The sequence below is a fragment of the Alternaria hordeiaustralica genome (genome assembly GCF_023758085.1).
Source record: "Alternaria hordeiaustralica strain BMP 2776 chromosome Unknown scaffold_3, whole genome shotgun sequence".
Taxonomy (NCBI): Eukaryota; Fungi; Ascomycota; class Dothideomycetes; order Pleosporales; family Pleosporaceae; genus Alternaria; species Alternaria hordeiaustralica.
The window spans coordinates 873,835-900,879 of NW_026056775.1; the positions used below are offsets into that span (position 1 = coordinate 873,835).

Sequence of the window (27,045 nt, forward strand, 5' to 3'; positions counted from 1 at the left end):
GTTTGGCACAGAATATTGAACAGGAGACCGTGATTGAGACCACGGCGGATACCTATCTGAGTCGAGTGCAGGTGCGCGGCTACTCAAAGTACTGGTATGCCTCGATGTCAACGGCGAAGCAAAGCTGGGATTATGTTGAGTTGCCGAATGGCCTGATGCACCATGAGAGGAAATGGAGGCTGTCTCAGCACCATAGCGTAGTGGTTCTCTTCCCATTGTTCCAGGGTTGACATGGTTGTTTGCTGTTTGTTTAGCATCGTGACCAGACTCAATCTCCTGGTGCCGACGCGGGATCTCGGCTTGAATGAGCTCTTCCCTGAGCGATGGAGGGTCTAGTGTTTGATGTTGTACCGTTGCGTTGAGCGGGTCTACGGCATTAAAGACCACGACACAGTCTTCCGGCACTAAGAATGACTTGACGATATCGCTTTGGTCGACGACACAGCCTTTGTAACTAATGCGAACACCGATAAGATCATGCCGTTTCTCGTAAGTATCCTGAATCTTATTGATAGGAATTTTCTAGAAGCAGGTCAGCGGATGGGCGTGGTACTGCATCGGCGCATTCGAGGTGTATTCCGCGCGCATTGACGCCGCCAAAACATCGTTATCCCGGAACAGGGAAGGGTATAGAGCTTACATTGTGGCCTATCATCCATAAGAAATCGGTTTCCTTGAAGTCATCCTGCGTAGACTTGCGGTGATCGAGCACACCAATCCAGCACCGGCGTGCTTTGAGCTCCTGTTGTGGCACAACACGCTTGGCGCGTCGATGGAAGTCGTCCCAGTCCATTGCTAGGTTATGCTTATGAGTGAGATGCTGCGGCAATGTATTGATGTATGCAGAAGCTGATTTGACGCGTTAGGCGGGAGCTACCCACGGGTGCATGCAGCTTGCAAACTAGCGATGGCGGGGTTGGCGGGGTTTGCAGGATGGTGTGACTGAGAGCATTGAAGCATTGGCCAGCTGTTCGTCGCTAGTGCGTGTAACGGTGAATGAGGAGATTGAATGTGTTGGATGTGACCAACGGTCCCTGAAGAGCAAACAGTGGGGCAAACGCGTCTGAACACGCTAAGACACGTCAGCACATGACGCCAAGCCTTTTGACGCGTCCCGATCTCGCTGCCGTCCTTTCGTCCGAAACTGTACTCTGTGATCATCATAACATCACAACATTCATCAGTCTTCAGAATCATTGCATTCTTTGAGCGCGGGCTTCGCTACTTCTAAAGTTCCTACTATACGCACGACGCTAAGAGATATTAATTCGATTGTTACCTCCACCTGCAGCTCGTTGCGATGACGCACTCCTTTCACGACAAGAACGATAGTCTGTCACAAGTCTCATGCATTAGCTCGAAGCTATTCGCAGCATTGTATAAACTGAATCGTTTCCCTGGACATGTTGCGAAGATACGAAGGCGCCCCAGCCACCCACATGAGCTCGGAACGACAGCGTTATTGTCCACGCATCTACCATAAAGCGCGCCAAGTCTTTCAATACGTTTAAAGAATAGCTTCCGGCTGGCTCAGGCACATGTGTGCTCACACGCAGAGCGGTCGTTATCACATTCATATCTCGACTTACCCAAATGCCACTGTCCGAATTTTCTCCGAAGAATCGATGGATCGCTACACAATGCGTCCGATTACCACCCTGGTTCACAGTGGCTCAGTCTCTTTTACCATGACTTTCCCATGCTCAACACAATGTTTCCCGAACTTCTAGGAACCAAGTGTTGTTTCTGCATTGTTCTAGTCTGGCCACCCTCTTTCCTAGTTGGCAGGCATGTTGTTCATTTGACTCACCGCTTTGTCTCATTATGTCGCGGTTGACTCTCCACAATGGTCATGCCTCCAATATGTATACTTCATTGGATTATGACGAGTACAGGTGCGCAAACACCCTTTCCATATCCGCAAACGATGACGGAAGAGACGCCGCTGCGACAGAAACGTGTCGCCCCAGAAGCCAACCCCGGTATCAATGGATTGATCGCAGCATGCAACAAAGACGACAGGTTCAAACTTCTAGAACACGAAAGTGTTCTGCCTGGAGACTTGCGCAATCCAATCCATCCGACGTTGCGTTGGTTTGATAGTAACGGGCCTATGCGGCAGATGCTTCGGTTGGCATCACATTTTCTCAGCCATGACACCGTCCTCGCTTTTTTTGTACCGCTTCTATACGGACGCGACTTGATAGGCATAGTTGACGATGCGAAGAAGACTTACCTCTCAGACCCGCTCGCGAATGCGTCTGAAGAGAAACGCAGTCAATATCTGGCCGGAGTGCGTGAGGCTTTGCATTGCCTTGGGCACAGCGTTTCCTTCCATTTCCTACCGTCTGCGAGGCGAGTATACGCCCGTTCGCTGCGGGACAATGCAACTCCACACCATGTCGCGTCATGTTGTCCGGCGTTCCAGCGCAAATTTTCTTGTAGGATCGAAATGGCGGACTGGTTGCGTAACTTTTATTCGACTGGTGAGTACGAAGCCGCGTCGCGATGTGCGCAGTTTCGGCATGATTTCCTTTTCGCTGCAACACTCGTGCATGAGATTACCCATGCTGTGGGAATATTGCGACGGGGCAATACAAGGGAGCCGCACATCCGAGCTGACTGTCCAGAAGCTGAGTGGGGCTATGGCTGGGAACACTTCATGTTCGGCACCGTAATTAACCCTCAAGACTTGTCGGGACCAGGCACTCACCTTCTTATGCGTAAGATATGGGTAGATCGAAAGACGGCCAGCGAGACTGGAGGTAAGGAGTACTGCGATGTACCCATGTCTTATATAGCGCAATGGTTTCGGAACGACACATGGAGCATTGTAGCCAAGTATGGACCAACTGCCGTTGCAGCACCAATCGCTAATTTTAAGATACGGCTGTCGGACCAGCGTGGGGCCTGGGTAGTGTCAAGTGACCATCCAGAGATCGAGAGTGATCTGAGAACGCTGCAATCTCAATGGCGAAATCGCTCTTTGAGTCTAAGTCTACAAATAGGGTCGTCATCATCACCAGCTGCTCGTTCGCGTTTTGCCAAGATATTTTGGCACCGCGTAACTAAGGAACAGCTGCAGAAGAATAACGCGCCGGTTCCGCTACGCACTTCGATCATATCGCGGGCTGAGACAAGCCCCATGCCAAAGCTCACTCAGACCATACAAGCATGCTACAAGCCAACAAAGACACAGGCCCTTGCAGGATGCCGACCAGACTACTCTGATAGCTGCGATATGTCTCGAAAGCGGCGCGCAGAGCCACGAGACGAGTGCCGCCGCGTCAGCAAAGCAGTGAAGCGGTAAACTGTGGCTGCGACCCTAAAACCCCAGGACGAGCTTCAGAGGTCGTACTTATCCCACGGAAGTTGTAACATTAGAAGCGATATAGCACAGTGTTGATACTAATTCCGGAACGAAGCAAGGATGCGGACTTACTGTCGCGCGCACGCTCGCTGCGCGGTCTCAACTACATAGCTACGTCATGAGCTATGTAGCATATGACGAAGTCTCAGCCAACACAGTAATTAGGTATCAGGCTAGCAAACCGTAGTAGTCACCTGTAACGTCTCACCGGTGTGTCTCTCACTTCTTGGACGCTTGTTCTTCATACCAATATAAGAGCCTCAGCCCCAGCTCCTAACGTGCATTGTCCGTAGTGAACTATTCAACCCAAAGCCAAGAACATCAGCGTTTGAGATGCCTGTTAGTACGCCACTTCCCCCGCGGGAGGCATATCTTAATGACTTGATACCCGTCGCGATATGTTCCGCAGCAGATCCTTGCCACATTTGTTGGGATAGTTACACCAAAGATCACGAACCGGTTCTTCTGCGTCCTTGTGGGCACATTTTCGGTAAGCCATGCATACAGCAATGGTTCGAAGAAGGCGCAAACACATGTCCGTTCGATAGAAACAAGCTTTTCATGTCAACAACGCATGCGGAAGAGACCGAGAGCTGGTCACTTGTTCCGTTCGGCGCTTTACGAGACCAGGGCGGCAGAGATGCGCCACGAAGTGATAGAAGAGGTGGAACAGCCAACAGAACGCATTCGGCACCGGAGCAGTATCTGTTCTTCGGTGGCGAGATCATTGGTATAAACAGTCGCCTAACACTCGAAGGCTGTCGTCGCGTCGTTCGCGATCTCTGGTATGTAAGCAACCATCTTTACCATCAGATTCGTAACCATGCCGATGATCACGACCCGCTATCCGTTAGCGAAGACACCCTCAGAGAGTCGATACATGATGCGTTGCCTCGCGGTATCGACGTAGATGACCACGCTTGGCCGCTACTTTTTAGCATGGCAAGAACTATGGTCACGTCGCGGGGAATGGCCTGGGAACAGGGCTCGGAGGCGAGTTTGCGTAGGGAAGATATGATGGGCTGGGGAGAGGAGCTCTGGCGCGTGTGTGTGGGGGTTTTCAGAACCGAGATTAGATAGAGATGCAGATAATGAGCTTCAGGCCGGCGAATATCTAGTGTGATGATAGTGGCTAGTCATATAATAGACGTCTGAGGGTTTCGCTTCTGAGGGTCTCATCTGCTCATATGTTGATAGTTCCAGGTTTGCGGGCACTCAGCGCGGCGGCGGGAAAGCTCGAACTAGGTAGCCAGGTACCAGCGGACCATCCCACGATCTCTTTGCACTCAACGAAGATGCCTGAAGAGTCACATTTACAGTACACTGCACCTGATACTGGACGTGTTGTGCCGGATAATAAATGGCAAGTTCTTTGGCTCCCAAGGTGGTGACAAGTTTTGTGCCGTTCTGAAGTTTCCATCGAAGCTACGGAATTTCTAGAACACCACCACTGGGCACGGACTTCCACCCTCGCCGTCACCAACTCACTCCCCGCCTTTTGCTCTAAACTCCCCAGTTGCTCAAGATTCTCGAGTACTACCACCAAGTCTCATACAGTAGTCGCCTGGGTCCGATCCAACGACGTCCACTTGCACTTTTCGCACTGCGCAGGCGCACACGTGGGCCCGACGCCGGCCGCTACCCGGTCAAAATCCTCACCGCTGGCTTCACTTGGGTCGCGCGACAATAGCAAGGCTTGAATACTTACACCACTCGCACCTTATCTATTCAACTGTATTCACTCCACGGTCACCGTGGTCAGATAAGTCCGCAATAGCTCGGCTCCCACACACCCAACGCTGTTTCCTATCTTCCACCCAAACCAAAACAGCTTTCGTCAACACTACGACCATGGCGCCTACATACAGCATGCCATACAATCCCGCTGATTACGTCGCTTCCGAAGCACTACTTCCTGAGGAATTCTTCGGTTATGCCGACATCCCAACTCTAGTGAATATTCACGAGGTTCTGTGCAATAGCGAAACACAGGATGACGTCGAGCTCGCTACATGGATACAGGAAAGATACCTCAGCGCCCCCAGGAACGCGTCGTTGACAGAACCGATGCGTACCGCACAGGAATTCAGCAGATTGGACAGGGCTTACCGTAGGGTGCGGTCTCTCAGTGGCAAAACCCAGGACAAATGGCCAATCCTCGACTTACATTTCAAGGAGATGTCATCAGCTATGGTTCGAAATAACGCGCGCGGTGAAGCCGCTCCCGGAGTCATGTTCCCAATTGACGGATTGCAGAAGAAAGCTTGTCTAGCTGGGCAGCCGCCCCACGGGTTTGTCACACCTGATGGTAAGTAAGCTCTCGCCCAATCCTGCCTGCAGATACTGACTTCTGCCATTACAGCCTCCGTAGGACCAGAACTCCAAGTGCCGTTTGGTACACCCAAGCCTAGCCGGTACCAACCATACGTGCAGACTTACCCACGTCCGACACAGCAGACTCCTGTACCACTTCCATCCAACGTTACTTCCAAATCGTCTGGAGAGCCGAGCTTTGAGAGTCAGACCGTACCTTCCCATCGGTCTCAAAATTCTGCAGCTTCTTCACAGAGCAACCAGCAGGAGACACGTAAGTTACCACCGCCTGTTTTACCCAACCTTACTTGATTACCTCACTCCACCCCACATCTCAGGGCTCACTTTCGTTTCCGCTTCCTTCATTGTGCTGACAAAAAACGCTAGATCTCGCCTCAAAATCGGATAGTCATGCAATGTCTCAGACCGAGCCACCCCCATCAGGCTTGCCTAAAACCGAGGAAGCTCTTGGCCAGACCTCACCTAACGACAAGAGTGGCGCTTTTCTATCAAATCCCATAGGCGGTACCGTATCGCGCAACATCAGCTCCAACCCCAGTGAGGATTTGCAGGCAGAGTCGGAAGTACGAGATGCGGGCGCGGGTAAGGTTCGCGGCCCAAATGGACGCTACCTACCCAAGGACGATGTCGAGCCCGAGACCAAAAAAGCTAAGAAGCCGAAGAAGGCAGTCAAGCCCCGTACGGGCTTGAGAAATATGAAGAAACAGGAATCACCTGCACCAAACACAGTCGGCGAAAAAACCGAGACTGCACCAGCCGAAGATGAAGATCTGATGGCAGATGTCCAGCCGCCTTCGCCTCCAGTGTCTAGCTATGAGGCTGAGGAGATGAATGGAGTGGAAGATGTCACATCTGTCAATCTAGCTTCTGACATCGTCGTACCATCCACAACTGATCTGGCTACATCCCCTACAGCCGTAAACGAGCAAGAGGCCGAGATGGAGGAGGAAGTAGCGTCTGGCTCGGGATCTGCCTCTGCGTATCTTCTTGCAGCTGCGGCTGATCCAGTACCGTCAAACTTGGACAAGCTACCTCCTAACTCTAGGAAGTCCATCAAAAGAAAAAGTGAGCCAACTGCCACGTCTGGAGACCGTAAGCGGGGTAAACACGGCGGGATAGTCGGCCGCCCAAGGAAGTCCGAACAGCAAGGAAGCGACACATCAGATCAAGCGCCAGTTCAGCAAGAAGATGAGAACGTCACAAGGACAGAAGATCCACCTCAGATGGTAACGCGTCGAGCCACCCGACGCTCTGCAGCCGCAAACCTGAACGCTTCCGAAACCAACAAACCAGATGCGACGTCAACGGCAAACTCTCCTATAAAGGCACCAGTCGACCAGCCGCTCTCAACTTCAAAGAAGCCATCGAAATCCAAACGAAACCCAAGAAAATCATCCGCTCCCGACGAAGACGAGGTCATGAGTGGGACCGAAGATCGCGAAACGGCTAGTCGTGAGGAGACTCTTAAGCCTACTCCCATTGTTAGAGAAGCCAGCTCTACGCCTTCGTATGCTTTGGGAAGCGTTGCGCCCTCGCAGCTTCCGGATAATCATTTCTTGAGCATCGGTATTAGCAGAACCAGCTCCCCCGCCCTTCATCCTCAGCCGTCTTCGCACCAGCCCTACCAATCTCCTTACCAGGCGGTGCCGCCCACGCCACCACCTACAGTTGTTGCAAAAACGCCCCTCATTAACGGCACAACATCTACTTACCCGCCAGGTCACGTGGAATATTTCGCTCGCATCACCACAAGCAACGGCAGTACAATGGACTTACCGATCGAAGAGAGCCAAATCGAGAGAAAAGAGATGGAGACGATCAAGAGATATGCCGAGTATAACGCTGTACCCAACGCGGTGCCAGTTTTGTATCCTCAGTTCCGACAGATCTGGGCTTTTGCGAAACAGGGTTAATACGGAGAAGGGACACTACGTAAATTTTCAGGCTGCACTGAACGCAGTGATTGTACGGATAGCATAGGCATGAAACTATTACAATAACAATGATCATCATTGATTCTCATGATATCCAGTTTTCCTCATTCTCGGACTTCAATGATGTCTCTCCTCTCTCTGAACCACTTTCTTGCCCCTACCATCAGCGTCTCCGCCTCTGCGGGCCCCTCCTATCGTACGGCTCAAACCTTCCATACCTTCCACCGCCGGTATAACTCCAACCACTGTCGCCACTGCCGTGGAGTTGATTGTATCGTGTCTCGCCGCGACGGGCTCCGGGCTGGTGCGAATACATGCGGTCGGGGTAAAAGCCGCCACCGTTGTTTGCGTCTTGAAGCGAGTTCTGGTAGGGATAGTACGAGCGGCCGCCTGGAAACATGATGTTGAGCGGGTTTTGGCGGATATGTGTGTGGGTTTTGGTGCTTAGACGTTTAGGGCTGGCTGCGATTGCTTTGTGTATAGAGTGGAAGCTGAAAAGTACTAGTAGTTGTTCTGTTAGATGCTGATGTGCTTGATATGATGGATGAGTAGAAATTAAAGGCAGAACCTGGAGGATTATATACGAGGACTGGATTGATGAATAGTTGACTGCGACAGCCAGACGTGAACTCGATGCGTATTCTGTGTGACTTGATGTCTGGTGCGTGAGTTCGCACAGATGTTGCCGAAAGTCTACAAGGCCACATATTGTATAAAGTGATCGTGGGTCGTGGGAATTTTGGTCGCTGTCCCGATGTTATTGAATTCAGCGACATCCGTAATGCCACCTCTCTTCACCTCGCGCTCCCTGACAGTGCCTCAAGCTGACACCCACCCCCTGCCACGTCTTTTCCTGGTAGACGTATGCTTAAATATACCCCCGAGTCGTGATGCACTGTAACAGGCTTTCGTGTCGATGGGCCGTTGGTGTGGAATGATTATCGCGGCAAACTGATTTGAAGAGACGCGCCGCTATGGTAAACGGTATTTGAGTAGCTGATGTGGTGCGACAGCCCCTCCAGTGTGGTCACTCTCGATAGACTCAATACTGTCCATGCGAAGCAGAGAATTGCATCGAATTCTATGCTCAATGGCCCGTTGTCGAAACGTCTCGGAGCCTCGAAATTCCTCAAGCTGGCAATTGTTCGCCGACGCGTCGTCTACGTCATCGCTGAGCGCACCACGCGTCGAATCCGTTAGCCTAGAGGCCACCAGCCACCACAATTCCCTCAGCATGTCAAACCCTAGGCGATGTCAACAGATTGCATGCGCGTTTTCGACATTTCCACCCCCCGGTCGCGGATCATGAGGATTGCAACAGAGTGTCTAGAAACCGAGTCCAATGACGATAATCTGCAGGTCCGAGGTCTGCAGCTCCATGCCCCCTGGTAGGGCTCTTGGGGCAGGCGGGAGACGGCAAGCGTACCGAAACGGAGGACATCCGTACGAGCATGCCAATCAACGCATCGATCGCGCGCATATTGAGCCATGCTCACGAAGAGCTTCGCTTATCGTGAACTTCTGCAAGATGCTGACATGCAGCGAGAATTTTCAACGGCGTGCAACCTTGGGCTTTGTGCCACGGTCGACATCAGCCTCCAGCGACGGTGACATCTTTCCCGACCGCTCATACTTTTCGAAACACGAACAACAGTCAAAATGAGATGTCCGGGGATCTTTTTGGCGCTTGCGCTCCTTCTCGCTGGATCAGGCGCTGAGCCGATACCGCGGGCTGTGAAAGCACCCAGGGTTGATCTGGGCTACGCTGTCTATGAGGGGAGTTATGATTCCAATACCGGCCTTAATATCTTCAAAAGGTAATTTTCAGTCTGAGATCTCCCAAATCCTCCAAGAGCTGACCTTGCGCTGCAGTGTTCGGTATGCAGCGCCACCACTCGGCAACCTCAGGTTCGCCGCTCCTCAAGCCCCTGTGCGAAACAGAACGATAGCATCAGCTTTGAGCGATCCACCAGCTTGTCCGCAGACTGGCGCCTCTTCACAGACCCCAGCGGCTTACGGCTTCACCTCCGCCATTGGAAACGAGGATTGCTTGTTCTTGAACGTATACGCGCCGGCTCACGCGAAGAACCTGCCTGTCTTCTTCTGGGTTCGTGAGTCATTTTCCAAGCAATGCACAAAACGCAGGGGATCTCGCTAACAGTATCAAGATGGTGGAGGTTACGGGCTATTCAGCGCCTCTGGGCTAGACCCCAGCGAATTTATGGCCACCAACAAGAATGGATTCATTAGCGTCATAATTCAGTACCGCCTAGGCGCTTTCGGGTTTCTCTCAAGTCCAGAGGTGAAGCAGCATGGTGCGCTTAACGCTGGGCTGCTTGACATGAACTTCGCATTGAAGTGGGTACAAGCTAACATCGCCAAGTTTGGGGGCGATCCTAGCAAGGTCACTATTGCAGGCGAGAGTGCAGGAGCAGGCGCTGTCCTCTATCAATCTCAAGCCTACGGTGGGCGGCAGAAAGAAGACCTCTTCCGTAATGTTATCACAGCGAGTCCATGGGTACCCTATCAGCACGATTATGACGATGAACAACCCGCAGAAGCCTATGCGGCGTTCCTTGAAGCATCCGGCTGCTCAACAACGAAGGAAAGTATGGATTGCCTCCGCGCAGCGGATACCATCGTTCTCCAGAATGCCAGCGCCAGGGTTTCGGAAGCTGGCCCTTTCGGTACCTTCGCTTTCTTGCCAGTAACAGACGGTACATTTGTTCAGGACCGCCTGTCCACAACCCTTACTTCAAAGCCGCTAAAGGGAAGGCGTGTCTTATCGGGTAACATGGCAAACGAAGGCGTGCCACTTTCGCCTCCTACCGCGCGCACGCTGCAGGATTTCCGAGACTACATTGATCTGACATTTACCGACTTCTCTACATCTGAGAAAGCCCGACTGGAACAAACATACTCATTTCCTGGGGATGACCTCGACGTGAAGCCCAATGCTACGCGCTTTGTTACATCTGGTACTGGTCTACCCACGGCACTCAACATGAGTGAATTTGGGACAGGAAATCAACAACGTCTCTTGAATGTTTTTGCAGAGTACGCCTTCGTCTGTCCCAGCTACTGGGCTGCTGGAGCTTTTACAGAGGGCTGGAAGTATCAGTTTAGTGCGCCTCCAAGTTATCATGGCTATGATCTGCAAGCGCTATGGAGCGGAACTTCAACGCCCGGCAAAAGCTTCAAGCACGCTTTCCGTAGAATTTGGGGCAATTTCATCACAAAGAACTCGCCGGTGATAAGCTTGGAAGACGCGAAGGGTGGTGTCGCAAACTCGACGACCCCGCCTGCGGTTGGGTATGGTTCGAGTGACATTTCTTGGCCAAAGTGGAACGAAAACCAGCCGGTACTACTGAACATGAACGCTACAGGCGGCATCCCTTCTTTCGTGCAAGCGACAGACGACCTTTACTACTACGTTTATAGCGATCCGGGCGTCAGCAACCACATGAGTTTGACCGATGCAAATGCATGGGAGGGTGGAAGGGGCGGGCGATGTGAGTTTTGGAAAGCTATGGCGAGCAAAGTACCATATTGACAGGTGGAGACGTGTATGGGCTTGAATGTCTGAGGAATGATGATCGTGAACTACGCTATATCGCAACTACAATCCCAGTCGCTTGTCCATCGCGGCCAAAGATATACCCAAGATTGACCCGCTTACACACCGTCGTTGAACTCGTAGTCTTTGTCCCATCGCTATGCTGGTCAACAACATGTACATTGATGTCTACATTGTACTTACAGTGTCCCATGGCTTGCTGCCATCGACAAATCTCAGATCAGTACCAACTCTAATCACGTTATTTGGATCGTGATTCAATGTGGATGCGTGTATCTGACTACTGTTAGCCAAGATATACATCAGCTCAAACTCAAGGGTACCTACCGCAAACGGGTTGTGGAGGACTACGTCGCCCGCTTCGTAGTTCGTCACCAACCAACGCCTGTCAAAGGTGTCAGAATACTCTCGTGGACCGTCAGCGAGCAGCCCCGTTGATAGCATGTTCTGGTTGAAAGCGTTCTTCGTTTCTTCGTCGCTCAATCCACTTTCCGCTGCCTTTCGGTTGAAGTCTCCCTCTACCTCACGGCCAAGCGTATGACCTACCAAACTCGTTAATGTTACTCAATCATTCATCGTCGACGAGAAGACTCACCATTTTCCAAATAGATCAAGCCTCCTCCAGTCAAGCTTACGTCGCCCATAGGTACCCAGGCAGTGACACTCGTCGGCTCGCCATGCCGGAGGAAGATCTGATCATAATGTACGCCGATGGCCTTGTTTCCTGGTGTATTGTTGCGCAATAAGCTTCTACGGACACCTAGAGTTTTGTCGCCCCAGTTTGTCATCCGGGCAATGAAATCTTTCAGCGCAGGGTGCTTGCAAAACGCCTCTTTGTACCAATTTGCATAGTGCGCTTCGAGCGCCAGACTAACGAACTTCTCCGCTGTCGCTTCTCCCGGCTTTCCATTTCCAGGAGCCGCACCAGCGCCAATACCAGGGAAGTCTGCCGCGTCCTTCTCGGGATCGAATATGCCATCCACTGGCTGGGTTCCAGGTTTCAACACGCCGCTCGGCGCGAGCGACTTGAAGTACTCTTCGCGGGCTTTGAGGACATCGTTCCTTGGTAGTAACCCCTTGAGGAAGACATATCCATCTTCGTTGTAGCGCCGACGCAGCTCTTCCATGGGCATATCTGGAGACGACTCCTTCAACTTCCCGACTTGACCTGGTCGGAGCAACCCGTCGTTCACGAAAAGTTTCTTGCCATCAAAGCTCGGCACGTCTTGCTCTGGTGATAGTGCATGGGGCATGATGAAGGATGTGACGAGATAGCAATCGGCTTCGAATTGTCTGCACAGGGAGACACGATATCTAGGTGTCCAGCTTGTTGTCAGAATATTCCGGCAACGTAAACGTGGTGTAAACCTATCACCACTGCCATATCTGTACACGACAGACGAGTGTGCCGGGGAGACTTACCTCTTTCGTCCCTGCCAAGATGTGGGGTAGGAAGCGGGGCTAGTCGCCGCTGTGACACGCTATCTGGATTTTCCGAAGCCGCGGACGCGATCGTCAAAGCCCGTCCTTAGTAACCGGCGAAACATGGTTGGGCACGACTCTGCTCATCTCGGCGGGCATTCCTCGTCCTGGACCCCTTTGTGCATCGTTATCGCGCGTGTCCCAGCTTCGTAAATTAGCCCGCACACGGATCCTTCGCGAATCCACGACTACGTCAAGGTTTATCGCAAATGCCATGGTACGAGACTTCGCATCCTTTGCGCATGACCTGGACATCGCTTAACCGTTCGTAGCAATCGATGCCGCACGCGTCATTATCGATGTAAGCTGAAATTCTCAAGCTAGTGATGCATACTGATGACGTTGCGATAGGTGATGGCAAGCAGCCGGCATGTGCAAGGTGTGCGCAGGCGAAGAAGGAATGCGTCTACGAAAGCGGTAGACGGTTCCGGCGGTCGTCAATCTCAGATTCGTTCAGTGTTGAACAACCTTGGGTGTCATACCCTCCGCGAAGTGAGAAATTACCCGAATCTGTTGCATCTGTCGCTGACACGATTTGGCAGTCCAATTCTTGGACGAATCGAGCGAAATTCGCTCTCAATACGTGCAGGATGGCTACTCTCCATTCGACAGCCCTTCAGTTCATGCGCCATCACCCAGCTGTACACCTGGAAGTGCGCCGGGTACTGCTTTGACTCCAAACTCAACCTTGTTCACCCCTACGGAAAACCTCACAGTTCTGTCTTTACTAAACTCAGAATCTCCTGTGCAACATCAAGTACCTGCGCCTCCAGCATTACACGGCCACCGAGCCAACACAAGCACATACCAGCCACATCAGGAAGAGGGAGTTAGTACCTTTGTGTACCAACAGCCTCCTGGCGAGCCTGTGCTATGGCCTTTAGAGCATGAGCAAGAAGCAATGCTTCTGCAGCACTACATCGAGAACGTCGCCTTATTCGTGAGTACCTTTATCCAGAGAAAGGGCCTTTTACTGACGAACATAAGTTCGACATGGTCGACACCAGAGATCACTTTGGGGTTCACATCGTCCAGATGGCCAAGCAGAATAGTACCCTGATGTATGTAGTCTGTCTACTGCGGATATGCGTTGGCAATCGACTGACCACCAATCTCATTCAGGAACGCCATTCTTGCGCTATCTGCTCGTCAGCTTAGTCGCACCACCGATTTCGACCCTTACATTGCAGATGCCTATTATCAGCGATGCTTTGACACGCTGATTCCAGCACTGAACGACAACGTCACGATCAAAGAAGAGCCATTACTTGCTGCAACCGTCATCCTGCGACTCTTGGAAGAGATGAACATCTCAATTATCGGCTCCGATCCGCAAGGCCATCTGTTCGGCACCCAAGCTATAATTCGCGCTGCTGAACAGTCATACGCTGCAACGTCTGGCCCTGATCGGCGGCAGGCTATTTACTGGGCTGCTTTCCGTCAGGAACTGTGGATCTCACTCATGACGCAACGCGCGTTCAAATTACACATCTTTCCCGCTGATCGCTCACTCGAGCCGGCCAATGACTCCATCTGGGCTACACGAACGATTGCTCACCTCGGCGACGTGAGCAACTTCGTCTTTGGAGAAGGTAGAAATAGCATTGCTCGCTACAACCAACTGATGGATGAGAACAGATCCTGGACACAGTGTAGGCCTGACAGCTTCGACCCATACTATTTCCGGCAAGATCGAGATGGTAGCGGAAGAAACTTTCCGGACATTCGCTTCCACCAAAAGACCCACGTTATGGGTACCCAGTATAACCTCTTAGCTCATATGTTGCTGATTGTACATGATCCGGCGATTCCACAACTCGGACCAGCACACAAAGCATCACGCGCTATTGTGGATAGAACCGTGCAAGACAACGTCCGCACACTATGCGGAGTGGCCCAATCGAACTCCAAATGGTTTCCTTGCAAGTTTGTTGCCTGCTTCGCGATCGCATTAGGTAAGTTTGTTTCGATCCCATTACGCGACTATGACGAGACGTAGTCGCGTGTAATATTTGTATTGCTTCTGTATCTAACATACCCAGTCGGCGATCGCTTCACGCTTCGTGAGGATCAAGAACAGCTTCGCGATCTATGGTATGCCTGTGAACGATCGCATGGCTTTCCTCCCACAGCGGCCATTAACCAACTCGAAGAGTCGTGGGGTTGGCACAACTCTTGAAATACATGATGCGGCCATCTCCGACGGCTTCAGCTACCTTAGCACGCCTTTGGACTCATCATAAGCCCTAGTTGAATGCATTCATGCGCCTCGGGTCGAAATTACCGGGCATATAAGGCCCAAATCCCGTTCCGGAGTTGAACTGGTCCAGCTCATCTTCATCGAATCCCGCTCCGTAGAATGGCATTGGGTTGCCATGGTCACCTGCATGTCCGGGAAGAGCCGGGCCCTCCCACTTCGTGAAATGATGCTTTGGTCTGCGATGTCCCGCTGGCGGCTTCCCTTTGTCGTGCTCTTCGGCTAGATCGTAGACTCTATGCAGTCGTTTGTCGACAGGAAGCCGTTCCCTTATTCTCGCATATTCAGCCTTGATGTTCAACAGCAGGGGATATATGCGCACCCGCTCTACAAAGTCTTTCTCTAGAGCTTTCTTCAATATGCTACTGAGTTCTCTGGTATAGCTGGAGCCTGCCGGTTGTTCTTTGTCCCATCTTTGACCATGGGGGAACTCTTTGCTTCGCGGGCTTACGATTCCGGTACATGCGCAGACCATACTCAAGCCTAGTTGCCAGACATCTGAAGCGCCGCTGAAGAGTGGAAATTCTGGAGCGTCGAACCCAGGCGTCCCCCCTGGTTCCATTATAGCGCGTTCTATACTACGCTCAAGCGACAGATAGTCTTCAGTTACTGCCAATCCAAAGTCGGCAAGCTTCGCTATAACTGTATCACCTTCCATCGTCAGTAGGATGTTCGCAGGCTTGATGTCGCGATGATATATTTTACTCCAACCGGACTGGAATATCTCGTCATCGGTCATATTTGGCTGCGGGCCACGGTGACAGTACGTAAGGGCAGAAGACAGTTCAAAGAACCATCTCCATATCTTATGTTCGTTGACGTGGGCGCCCATAGCAACATTGAGCGCGACGTCTGCCAGGTTACCTACTGTACAATACTCCAGATACACAGCTCCGTCTGGTTTGCGCTTATCGAAAAATTGGTCCACCATCTTAGTAATATTCTCGTGGTCCTGAACCTGGTGCAAAATCTGGATTTCTTTGCGCGGTACATCGTTCTCGAACGCGTCTTTACTGAAGCGCTTCTCAATGAATTCCATACCCCGAGCTTTTGGATTACTACATTGGACTTTGCTTATGCCGCCGTTCAGACCTCCGCCCATGCTACCGAGCTTCTGGATTACTGTCCATTTTTCTCTCGGTTTTGGTTGATAGGTTACGGATAGCTTCTTGCAAATTTTGGGCATCGCAGTCCCAGGATAGCGCCGTTAGTGTTGAATATTTAGGAGTGTGGTTAACGTTGTGGAAGATGGCAAAATGAAGGTTCAACGGACTCATTCTCTTGTTTGAGTAGCCTGCGATCGGTCTCAGCGATTGTTTTTATCACGATATCCTTTCCATTGTTGTGTTAAAGGCGCAAAGTGCTATATCACGCTTTTGTGATGCGTAAATTGACCAGGATGCAATGCGCGTCTCGTGGTTCATACTTGTCTCGCCGATGACTCTCCATGTGACGTGGTATTTTCAAGCATAGCAAACCTTTCTGCTTCAAATAGTGAGAGGAATCACGTACTTCTAGTCACAAAGTCAGCAAGACCATCATCATCATCATCTCGTAACATCTGTACCGCAACATCTCATCGAATGTCACGGAATCTAAGATCTCGTGGGCGTGGTCGAGGGAAAGAACCCATCACAGATGACCCAATGGATCTTGATTACTCGCCAGACGATGTGGAGATGCAGGACCCGCCGCCAGAGGCTTTGTCGCGCCTCAGACCTCGAAAGCCTCCATCTTCGCAAGCTGTGACTACGGAAGAGTCGCCATTCTGGACAGACCCTTCACACAGAACGCCCTTGCCCGAAAGCTCGCCCCCTCCAGCGCCTCCAAGATTGAAGCAACCCATGACATTAAAATTTCGGAATGATCATGTTGGCCAGCCTCCCGGTTTTGTTCGTGGAACAGCTGCTCTTGTGCGCGAGACTGGCGAGGAACGCTGGAAAAATGGTGTACTAAGCGGCAGCGCACTGATCCGGATGCTGGAAGATCTATCGCGCAGCACCAAACGCGAACACTGGCAGGTCTGTGCCTTGCTAGATGGCTTCGCCGCAAAGTTTGGTCGCTTCCACACCCCGGATGGTCTCATAGTGGCGGATGCATATGAGACGTACATGCTCATGCTCGCACGTAAAGTTTGGGTTGATCACACAGGCGAATTTGCTGGGGGAGATGTTCTCTGGGTACCCGGACTAGAACCTAGAGCCATCACCGATCCGGACTGGGAAGCCAGCGCAAGGCAAAATTTACCGGAGTTACCTATCAAACATTACCAGCCGCCTTGGTTGGCGGCGGAGAATCAGTACATGCACCGCGTTATGCAACGGCCACAAAAGGGGGAGATTGTCTACAAGGGCTGGGTTGATGACATGAAATGGGAAAGAGATATCCGAGAGGGTGAGAAAATTGATCAAGGCACGCCCAGCGACGACCCTGTTGTTTCCACATCAAATACAGAATGAAGGGTAGCAGGCGTCAATACTTCCAGGGGTCAGTAGCAGGCCGTTCCGTTTTGGCCAAGGCAGCAATCAGTTGAAGGTACACCAATAACGAGAATGATTTAGGTAGTCGTAGAAATGTGACTTTACAACACGTAGTCAACGGTGAATGTGAACAGCTACATCGATCAATACCTGGGTGGTCGCGCGGAAGAGACACGCGATCATGACGTCATCATTCTGGAGTTGCACTAGGCTTCTTAGGGATGAACATCAACGAAATGCTCTACACTTCTGCACAGCAGCTCAGTCCACTCCGCCTTGCACAGGTGTTGTAGCTACCGCAAGACTGGTGAGGAGATGAGAAGAAAAGTCATGCGCTCTCGCTCACAGATCTAGCGCAAGGTGTCCAGCGTGGGCACACAGAAATCTTGGGAAGGGCCGCCGAGATCCCGACCGGAAAACGAGCATCGACTCAACGCGAAAGTCAAATACTGCACCTGCAGTAGGAGTATCATCGGCTGCATGACTTCAGTCCATCGATTAGGCGAAGACAGCCGTCTTCGCTGGCCTGTATGCGACCTCCAGTCAGCTGCATCTGCACCTGCACCTGCGAGCTCACCGTTCTTCCAGACCCCCCGAACCATCACCCCTCCCCATCCTCTTTGTTCTACAACGACGCATTGTGATCACCGCTGCAGCGTAAAACTATCAACTTGCTAATTCCTTCATCTCCCCCCTTATGCATCATCTGCTATTTTCAAACATTTGTTGATCGTTCCGGCCCGCGTGCATCTGACGTGCGTTTGCACAGCCTCAATTCCGGGTTGGCGGGCATAGTAAACCACGACTCTTGGTAGCGGCGATAGCGACCGTGCCTCTGTTCCGCGTAACGTTGCGCTTAGGCTTGCACATGCTCATGCAGCGGAATGGTCGTTCGGTGCAGAAGCGGGAGTGTTACCTAAAAAGGGAATGGCGAGAGAGTCGTGGTGATAGTGTGGTGCTTTGCCTACAGCAAGGTATGGTGTGTAGCATTGCCACTTGGACACTCACTGGCTATACTGTACTTTTCGGTGATTAGAACCTCATTGATACATTATGCAGTCGAAAGTGCTGGGTCGAGATCTTGGCCCGCTGGGTATGCTACAGCATACAACGTGCGCATGATAAGCTTTTCCGCCCCCAAACTCCCCGCATCTACTTTGCTCTCCTTCGAGACTTACGTGCATTTTAGTGGGTCCTTAGGTACTTCCGTGTTACCATTAACGTGGTTAGTGATGTGTAGACTGGTCAGTTGACTACGCGCAGTTGTAGGAGTGTATCATACATGATTTCCAAGCCTTCGTTTTCTCACAGCATGCGGAACCTAGTAATGTGACGGTACCTAGATAAGCCCCAAAAACGTGGCATGGAAAGGGTGTGACTCAGAACTTCAATGATTGGCCAGCCTTCAAAAGTAACTATCACCGACCATGTTCATGCCGCTCTCTTGTCATGCCGGATAATGACCGGTCAGGTACATCACGCAGTCAATTTTTCGATCCGCACGAGGCTGTCCGCAAGGCATATTTCCATGTCTTTGTCACATCTCATATAGCTGTCCGGATCTCTACTGGACAATGTCCAATTTGCTTACAGCGAAGTGACAACGTCAAACATGTTAGGCGTGAAGGGATGTACTCTGGGTGAATACTCAGTTCAATTTAGGTGGGCTAGCGCGACACCCGCCCGGAGACACCTGTCCAACAGTATTGACCATGTTCCCTATCGTGACTATCAGCTACACCAGTATTCACTTTGGAAATTGTATCCATGCAAATTACTCTTTCGTACGCATGATGTCAATCAATGTAGGGGCCGAATTCCCTTTCCGGTAAATATCTGACCCTTACAAGTTCTATTGGCGTGACACCAATGTAGGCAATACATATAATCGAACGATAGACCGGCCCGGGACAGGCGATCGCGGGGGCGGTGCCGCAACGCTGCATCATCCCCATGACTGCAGCAGTCATGCGTATATGGTTCACTTCGATATCAATATGTGTCGAGAGAGACGGATAGACGTATTAGAATTAGGTATTATGAACGATGGACCGGGGCTAAACGCAGCCTGGATATCGTTTGGCCCATCGAAAAGCCGGCGACGTGGAGTAGCGAGTCCAGATTTGGGTCTGAAGCCTATCTCCTCAGCCTTCGCGAAGGCTGACGAGATTAACATTCGCATGCGGAAGGAACGTGAGTTTTGATGTTATGCAGTATATTTGGTTTTGATTTGTTGGGATGACCTGTTTCTCGATGATCGTATTCATCTTCGCGTACCCCTCCACCTCGCTTCTAGTTCGCGAGCCCTTGCTGACGCTTCTTGTCTCTTTTTCGCTGCCATTTCCGCCTGGCTTTGTTGATAGTCTGGAAGTTCATCATCGGATCCTTGAGGGTCATTCAGCCCCAGCAGGTTCAGTTCCGCTGTAACGGCGTCCAAGTGTGATGGTGGCTGCCATTGCTGATAAGCATCGAGAGGTGGATTGGGCACCGACATCGCGTGGTTCAGTGCAGGTGCTGCTCGTGACGAGATAAGCGGCGGTGGCTCAAAATTCTGCCAGTCATCTCTTTGTTCCCTTGCAGGCCGCCGTGTTGGTAGGGTCCGCGACGAATGCTGGGGATGTTGAAGAGGGATTGGGATAGTGTCATTAGTGTTTCTTCGGGCGAAAAGTGAACCTCGAAGTTGCGGTGGGCCCGTTGGTGAAAAGGACTCGTTGTCGTTTGGCAGACCGGTCATAGCCTCTGCGAAAAGATGAAATTGAGACACGTCAGTGAAAGCCTCGGTGGGAGAGCCCCATGTTGTGTGCGGTCGTGGCCGACTAGAGGCGTTGTCGCGGGCCGTAACGCCAAACGTAGATTCAGGAAAAGTGCGCGATCGTGGTGTTGATGCTGTCTCGAAGTAAGGATTCATAGAGACAGCACGTTGTTGTAGAGGCCGGGAGGACTGCGGTTGTGGTGGCAGCGAGTACGGTTGGTACTGCACGGCGTCTGAGTGATTTGAGGCTGAAGAATGCGCCCGAGGAAAGGCCGCCGGGTCCTGATAAGTAGATTGACCGAACCCGTAGGGAGAGTTTGGCATGCTTCTGGAGTAAGTATGGCGGTGCTGGCTGTTTGTGTCTACGTTCAGGCTGGCCGAGTGCCGTTTTGGTTGATACGGTCCAGGTCGGAGATGGGTTGATCCCGGTTGCTCTGAGGATTCGCGTCGGAGAAACCCTCGCAACAAAGTTGGCTTGTGAGATCGCTTCTCGGGACCGGATGGCGATGGTGGTAGTGGTTTGTTAAGGTTCGAGCCGCTCGCAGGGCTTACACTGATCCGCTGCGAGGTTGCTTTGTAGGCGGATGGCTCTAATCGATCCCCACGCTCTGGTTGTTGTGTAGAAGAGGCAGGCATATTTAGCCACAGCTCATTCTCAGTCTGCAAGCGGCTGGAACGGTGGTTATGTTGTGCCATGTATTCCTCGTCTTCGTTGTGCGTCGAGCCGCCCTGGAGGTGGAGAATAAGTCGATTGGAGGATAGAACTAGCTTGCTTGTAGACGAGATGTCGTCAAGCTTATAGTCAGACGATGCGGTCGGGATCGTCAGTAGTTGGGCGCCGGGTAGCATCCTAAAGAGAGCTGGCTCGTATGCGGATATGTCCAAGGCTAAACGCAGGGGTGAGCAGACCAGGCCTAACAGCTTGGTGTTGAATGTGGAGGTGAGGTGCGGCTTGAGGGCGTTGCGCTACTGCACCACTGTAGTATTCGAGCGAGTTTAAACGATGCTAATAGCCGATTCGTAGATCCGATAGCTCCAACTGTTCTATGCTTCCGAAATCCCGGGTGCGTGGTATTGTCAGTGGAACAGGTGCGATACATATGGTTGGCGACCTTAGTGCGGCGTAGCAGAGGGGTGGCGGTGGTCGTCGGGCGCAGGGGTAAGGCGTGAGCTGGTAAATTGCTATGTGTAGATGTCGGAAGGGACAATCCTTACAGAAGGACGTGCAGACTGCTTAAACGGTGCATGTTGAAGTCATACCAACGGGGCCAAGACAGAGAAACTCCAATTGAAGCTCAGATCTGACGGAAATGGATGTGAAATTAGAGGACTCCATATCTGGGTTCATCTGAAAGGATTTTGAGACGCATTGCTGGCCTAACTTTTCAGGCCAAACGCCCAAGCTTCAACGAGGCTCGCCGTCTTCGATACGGGTCCGGCACCTAAGAAACCCTTCCAACGCCCTACGCATTACTGACATGATATTACCGAACAGTAAGCGGTGAGGCTCAAGGCGGTACGTGGTCACTCGACCTTTGTGCAGCCAGCCGCTCGCCTCCCGAGGTCTGCATTCAGCGCGACAGCAAGGAGGGCGCTGAGGGAACGCGCCCGGCGGCAACAATCCTACTCTGAGTATGCAACGAGTCGGGCAGGTGGCAATGGGTAACGGAAGACGCGATCACCAAGGACCATTGAGATGAAAGAGAGTACGCCAGCACTGCCTCCCCTATCTCCTAATTTTAGATAGAGGGCGCGCTAAGCACCAACGTGGCAAGTACTTCGTAGCCGAGGCTGCAACACATCCATGGCAGCGGTCCCCTGTCCGCGTGCATCCTCAACCATCACTGTCGCGTCCAGATATCACCACACCTTCTCAGCGGCAACAACAAGAACATTCGGAATACTTGTTTCTTCTGCGTCTTGTCGATCCGTTTCTGGTCCTACCTATTTTGTCAGAGCCCGTCTGGGCTGAGCCACATGAACGCACAGGTGCTGATGCGCATCAGTGCGAACGGGCGATGACATAGATCAGCTCGGCATTCCATTGTCTCGTGATGCTTTCAGCTGCGGAACAATAAGGAAACATTACTACTGCCCTTTTTTCTTAGCACTGGACCATAAGGCGCTGGAGAGCGGTACCGAAGGCTTTCATCATCGATCTAAAGACATCTCTTTAGTCACGGACCTTGGGCGTGACGCTTATCAACAAGGCAGACTTCGTCTTCATCATCTGCCGCCTTGACATCGTCTCTCGCGATGTAAGACAGTTGGCGATGTCGAGCTATGGCGTCACGACGCTGGCCTTATCGAATCAGCCACTTTCATGAAGGACCTGCGTCAACCCCCACAGAAATTACTCCAAGTCTGAATTGCAGGCACTACATTGTGTCTAATGCCTTTTTCCAATTAGCCCAGTCGTGATGTGTATATGGAGTACTCTTGCGACCGTCGACGAGATTCAGTGCCCATTATAACTCGGGTTCGTCACATGGTGGGTCAAGAAGGGAGCGGTGAACACGTCTTTCGCACGTATTGCGACAAAGCTTGACGGACGATACAGGACTCGCAACTCCGAAGAGATCGTACAGCACTTATCAACGTGATCGATTGCGCGTGTCGATGCCAGGGAGTCTCTTAAACAGGAGGCAACTGCGCATCTGACAGTACACAAGACCACTACACCGACAATGCACATTCACGTAGCCGCGACACCCGTGGGTTTGATTGCTTCAGTCTTGGTATGACATCGAGAACTGTGGATTGTTTTGTTGATCGTTGGAGAGTTCACTCTCATCCAGCCCCTCACTGCCCGGCCTTAGGCCTCCAAGCCAACACTGAAACTCGCCTCGACAGCCGCCTTTCGCCTGGTCTCTGAATACTTTTGCATTGAGGCTGTGACCGGCAGGGAGCGACCTATGCAGAAGTGGAAGTGTGTACAATTGATGAGCGGGACCGGAGTAGGCTTTCAGTTGACGGTGCACATGTCAGATCACAAAGGCCTTACTCCATAGCCTAAAAGGGAAGCTGATTCATGCCCGGAGGATGGCATTGCGCAATATCATGACTGAATCCATGTCTAACATAAACCCTGACGCTAATTCGGCACTACCTCCTAGACTTCGGAAACGACTATCTCTGGCTTCTTCTGCACGCGCATGGGCGTCGGCTTGACCACCCCGACCTTCGCCGACCAGGTATCGGACCGATCATCTTCAAGTTGGATGCCTTTCTCGCCATACTCCATTTCCTCAGACCCCTGCAGTCGTCGCGCTAGCATATTTCGTGCTATAATTGCGTACCGTGCGAGCACGAACAGCGCAATCATTCCGCCCGCATAACCCAAGACATGCAGAACAATACTGGCGTTGCCGTGTGCCGGGTTCATCCACTCATACACGTAGAAGCCCTGAGTATACCGCGTGAGGTACGAGAGCCCAAGGTAAATCGACAAGACTCCAAGGACGACGGACAGATGATGCCACGGCTGTGGCTCGGTTGCTGATAGTATGATCTCAGTCGCAGCAAAGACGCTGTTGAGACCGTGAACGGAGATGTTGATCCACTGTTCGAATCGTCCGGCCGGCCACCCAGAGTTCATGGTACCCCAAAAGACGATCGTGACCAAGAACGGAAATGAGGTCATGGTGGAGTAGTACATGCTATGCAAGAGCTGCAAGTATTTTGGCCACGTATGTAACCATGTTCGTTGCCTGAACGCATACATGAATGTGTGTATGCTTGAAACGAGGAAGTAGAAACCGAGCGACCAGAAGGTGAGGTAGGTGAAGAATGAGAACGACTGCCCGATAGCTGCATTGCCTTGTTGGATGGTATAGGATCCTATGTTCACATCTTTGAGTTTGATTGTAGCCGTCTCGTTCGCCAGCCAAGTATAGCATGTTATGATAGTCGTGAAGCAGTATATGCTGAGCAAGGCGCGGATGCATGCGAGGACGACGGGTGAGACGAAGTGCGAACGGACGAAGTTGTATGACGGATCGAAGCCGGCCCTGGGCACCCCCCAGGTTTCGTAGGTGAATAGCTTCATGATATTTGATACGAAAGTGGAGTTTATGAAAGTAACGAGCGAAGTGCAGATGGCCTGCTATGAACGTATGCAACTCCCAACGCAGAGTCTGAAAGGTAGTCGGGTAGCGAGTCGTGTCTCAAGAAAAGGAACAAGTGCATGATATATGGATCAACCGCACGAAACAATACTCGGAGGGCTTCTTACCGCACTGATGTTGCGCAAGATGGACACAGCAAGCCACATGAAGGCCTCAGTTCAGTGAATGCATCCTTTAGCAACGCCACAAGATCCATATCACATACCAACATCTGCATCACTTCGCTGTCGCGATGCAAAAGTCTGTAGTACCAACCAAATATTTCCTAGAGCACCGTTCGTTCAAGCCTTACGCCAACCTTATGAAGCCCAGCAGCTAGCTCTCGCGCTGTGATTCCTCAGCCTTCGCAGATGAAGGCTTGCTGCTGGCCCACAGGCGCCTACGGGGCTACCGAGGGCGTTCACGCGAGTACACCATGCTTCGCCTAGCTATTCGTTGTGATGCTGGAATTGGTTATTGTTCAGCTGGGCCAATGGCGGTAGCGAAGGGGTAGCGCCCAAAAGGGTGTGGTGCGGACCGGATCGGTGTTAGCTCAAACCTCAGCCTTACGGTAGCTTTGCTTTTCAGCGCATGCTACGTGCGCCCAGATCGGTCGAAGTATGCGGAGATCGCGATTCATCGGACGATGTTTCCATGTATGCAGAAAGTGTATCGCGCATTGTAGTGTGTGTTTGCAGACGATGAGAAGGTGCGATTGGATGATGGGTGTCTGCGCTGGCTCCGAGGCCGGGCCATGCCGAATGCGCTGCCCTCGGGCCCATGGCACCTGCTCTTGGGCTATGAAACTTCAAAACCAAAAGACTGCGTTTCAGCACTACTACAGATTTTGGTACCATCGCCATCCATCATCTGGTGCTTTGCACATCAATTCACTTCTAGGTCACGCTTTGATCGTTCACGAGGAGCGCTTTATCTGCATCAGAAGCTGCCATGAGCCGGTTTTGATACAGTGTCATTATACGGCTCAATGTAATAACGCGTTACTGCAGCCCCCAAGACTACCACAAGAGTGCGCGTCGCGAATGATCACAGTTGTGAACGTGAGCGCGGACTTGTCCAAACAGTCGATAGTTTTGTAAGATCCGCATTACTACCATCCAAGCATGTCTCCCTAGCACGAGCTCATCTAATCCGCTGGTTTCTACCCATGCGTACAATCGTGGCTAAGATAATCATGCTAAGGCGTCTCTCGCACGCTTGCTAAGAAATCCCGTAAAGGAGCTCGACCCTCCTTGACAACACGCCTACCCCAGTGTAGTTCGTCAATTGTCAAGCTCTTCTACATCAACCCAGATACCCTTCTCCTCACATCCGTTGCGGAGCTCATCCAACTTCGCTCGGACAGCGGAAAGCCCTTTCCGACATGGAAGATAGGTCAGCTTCAGGGTACCCAACTCAGGCCAGAAGGCGTCTGCAGCCATTTCCAGAACCTTAATGGCCACTTGAGAGACACACTCATACATTTTGAGCGTCTCCAAGGACTTCGGAAAGTGGTTCAGCAATGTCTCATAATCCACATGCCAAGCACCTTGGATTAGATCCTGGTTGACTTCCAAGTATTGAAGATGGTGAAGTTCACGGAGGTCACCGAGAAACACGCCTTCTGTGTTGGAGCCTCCAGAGCCGGTGAGGATGAGGCGCCTCAACGAAGCCTTGTGCGAAAGCAGCCACCCCCACAAGATGATGTTCCATCTATCGACACCGTCAAATGATGTGACGTACAGGGCGATGTTGATGGTGTACTCGAAGACTTCTAGGTTCTTGCAGAGTCCAAGCAAGCGAAACGCCTTGAACCCCGCCATGTAGCATCTAATCAGACGAATAGCCGTGACCGATAGCTTTTCAGGATAACGAAAACCGCGCAATATCTGGTCCGTGACAGTCATGTCGAAGAAGGCGAGTTCTTTCAGGCTTGGTGACCTCATCAAATTGCAGCAGCTCGTAGTGAGTTCGCAGTTCGTGATTTGTCGAAGATGCAATGTCTTGAGCAACTTAAAGGAAGTCACCGACGCTAAATCTGACCACAGGCACTTGAGATCGCCGCACAGATCGATAGACTCCAGTCCAGGCAGTAACGTCAACAGGAGGGCGACTACTGCCGGCTCATACCTATCTTGCACCTGACGCAGCCACTGGTGTAGGGTTGTCATCTTCAAACCGGGCATATAGTAGATGCTCTTTTTCATCCTGTCGATAATGGGTGTGGTGAAGATATTGGCAGGAAGTATGTTGATGTAGTTGTGTTCTCGATCGATCGAAATCGTCTTGAAGCCCGAGGCATACGCATGGATAATGCTCGCAGTTGTACCATGTGATAGATTGTACAAGTGTTGGAGAAGCCGAGCAAGAACACGGTCTGGGTCGGCATTGGGGTCGTCCCCTGGGCCTGAGCGTAATGCGATAGGGTTGTTGATCCATTTTGTCGTGCGAACAGTACCAAGAAAGTGTCTGGCGGTCAAGGCGAACGCGTCCAGGGTAATTTTGTCGTTGTGGAGAGGAAGGAGGATTATCAACAGGATCTCGTCGGGCAGACCATCAAGCTTGGGTTGGGCTTGCCGAAGTACCTCCTTAGATACGCCTCCAGATTTGTCCACGACCTCGACCATGAGACTACGCGATGAGGGGATCGGAACTTCTTTCGGCTCGTTGGATCGGTACTTGGATTTTGGCGGGCCACGACGTCTAGATGTACGCTTTCCAAATGGGTGGCAGACCTTACGCCTGTTTGACAT

The 27,045-nt window shown here is 51.7% G+C and overlaps 9 protein-coding genes across 9 annotated transcripts; 4 read left to right on the forward strand and 5 right to left on the reverse strand.

The window, feature by feature from the left end:
• Positions 1-79: 79 nt before the first annotated feature.
• On the reverse strand, positions 80-793 carry J4E84_002459 (uncharacterized protein; the record flags this gene model as incomplete). Its single annotated transcript, XM_049385084.1, has 3 exons — positions 80-124; positions 232-522; positions 641-793. The coding sequence occupies 3 exons, from the start codon at positions 791-793 to the stop codon at positions 80-82; spliced, it is 489 nt and encodes a 162-aa protein (XP_049247107.1).
• A 4,428-nt stretch (positions 794-5,221) lies between these two features.
• J4E84_002460 (uncharacterized protein) lies at positions 5,222-7,617 on the forward strand (the record flags this gene model as incomplete). Its single annotated transcript, XM_049385085.1, has 3 exons — positions 5,222-5,678; positions 5,733-5,957; positions 6,071-7,617. 3 exons carry the CDS (start codon positions 5,222-5,224, stop codon positions 7,615-7,617), a joined length of 2,229 nt encoding a protein of 742 aa, XP_049247108.1.
• A 1,680-nt stretch (positions 7,618-9,297) lies between these two features.
• Positions 9,298-11,191, forward strand: J4E84_002461 (uncharacterized protein; the record flags this gene model as incomplete). The annotated part of the gene is made up of 3 exons (XM_049385086.1): positions 9,298-9,455; positions 9,511-9,749; positions 9,807-11,191. The coding sequence occupies 3 exons, from the start codon at positions 9,298-9,300 to the stop codon at positions 11,189-11,191; spliced, it is 1,782 nt and encodes a 593-aa protein (XP_049247109.1).
• Positions 11,192-11,313: 122 nt separating this feature from the next.
• J4E84_002462 (uncharacterized protein) lies at positions 11,314-12,468 on the reverse strand (the record flags this gene model as incomplete). Its single annotated transcript, XM_049385087.1, has 4 exons — positions 11,314-11,352; positions 11,399-11,491; positions 11,543-11,757; positions 11,811-12,468. 4 exons carry the CDS (start codon positions 12,466-12,468, stop codon positions 11,314-11,316), a joined length of 1,005 nt encoding a protein of 334 aa, XP_049247110.1.
• A 1,222-nt stretch (positions 12,469-13,690) lies between these two features.
• Positions 13,691-14,876, forward strand: J4E84_002463 (uncharacterized protein; the record flags this gene model as incomplete). The annotated part of the gene is made up of 3 exons (XM_049385088.1): positions 13,691-13,758; positions 13,820-14,652; positions 14,740-14,876. 3 exons carry the CDS (start codon positions 13,691-13,693, stop codon positions 14,874-14,876), a joined length of 1,038 nt encoding a protein of 345 aa, XP_049247111.1.
• Positions 14,877-14,943: 67 nt separating this feature from the next.
• J4E84_002464 (uncharacterized protein) lies at positions 14,944-16,056 on the reverse strand (the record flags this gene model as incomplete). Its single annotated transcript, XM_049385089.1, has 1 exon — positions 14,944-16,056. The coding sequence occupies one exon, from the start codon at positions 16,054-16,056 to the stop codon at positions 14,944-14,946; it is 1,113 nt and encodes a 370-aa protein (XP_049247112.1).
• Positions 16,057-16,600: 544 nt separating this feature from the next.
• Positions 16,601-17,413, forward strand: J4E84_002465 (uncharacterized protein; the record flags this gene model as incomplete). The annotated part of the gene is made up of 1 exon (XM_049385090.1): positions 16,601-17,413. The coding sequence occupies one exon, from the start codon at positions 16,601-16,603 to the stop codon at positions 17,411-17,413; it is 813 nt and encodes a 270-aa protein (XP_049247113.1).
• Positions 17,414-23,298: 5,885 nt separating this feature from the next.
• Positions 23,299-24,234, reverse strand: J4E84_002466 (uncharacterized protein; the record flags this gene model as incomplete). Its single annotated transcript, XM_049385091.1, has 1 exon — positions 23,299-24,234. The coding sequence occupies one exon, from the start codon at positions 24,232-24,234 to the stop codon at positions 23,299-23,301; it is 936 nt and encodes a 311-aa protein (XP_049247114.1).
• Positions 24,235-25,575: 1,341 nt separating this feature from the next.
• Positions 25,576-27,045, reverse strand: J4E84_002467 (uncharacterized protein; the record flags this gene model as incomplete). Its single annotated transcript, XM_049385092.1, has 1 exon — positions 25,576-27,045. The coding sequence occupies one exon, from the start codon at positions 27,043-27,045 to the stop codon at positions 25,576-25,578; it is 1,470 nt and encodes a 489-aa protein (XP_049247115.1).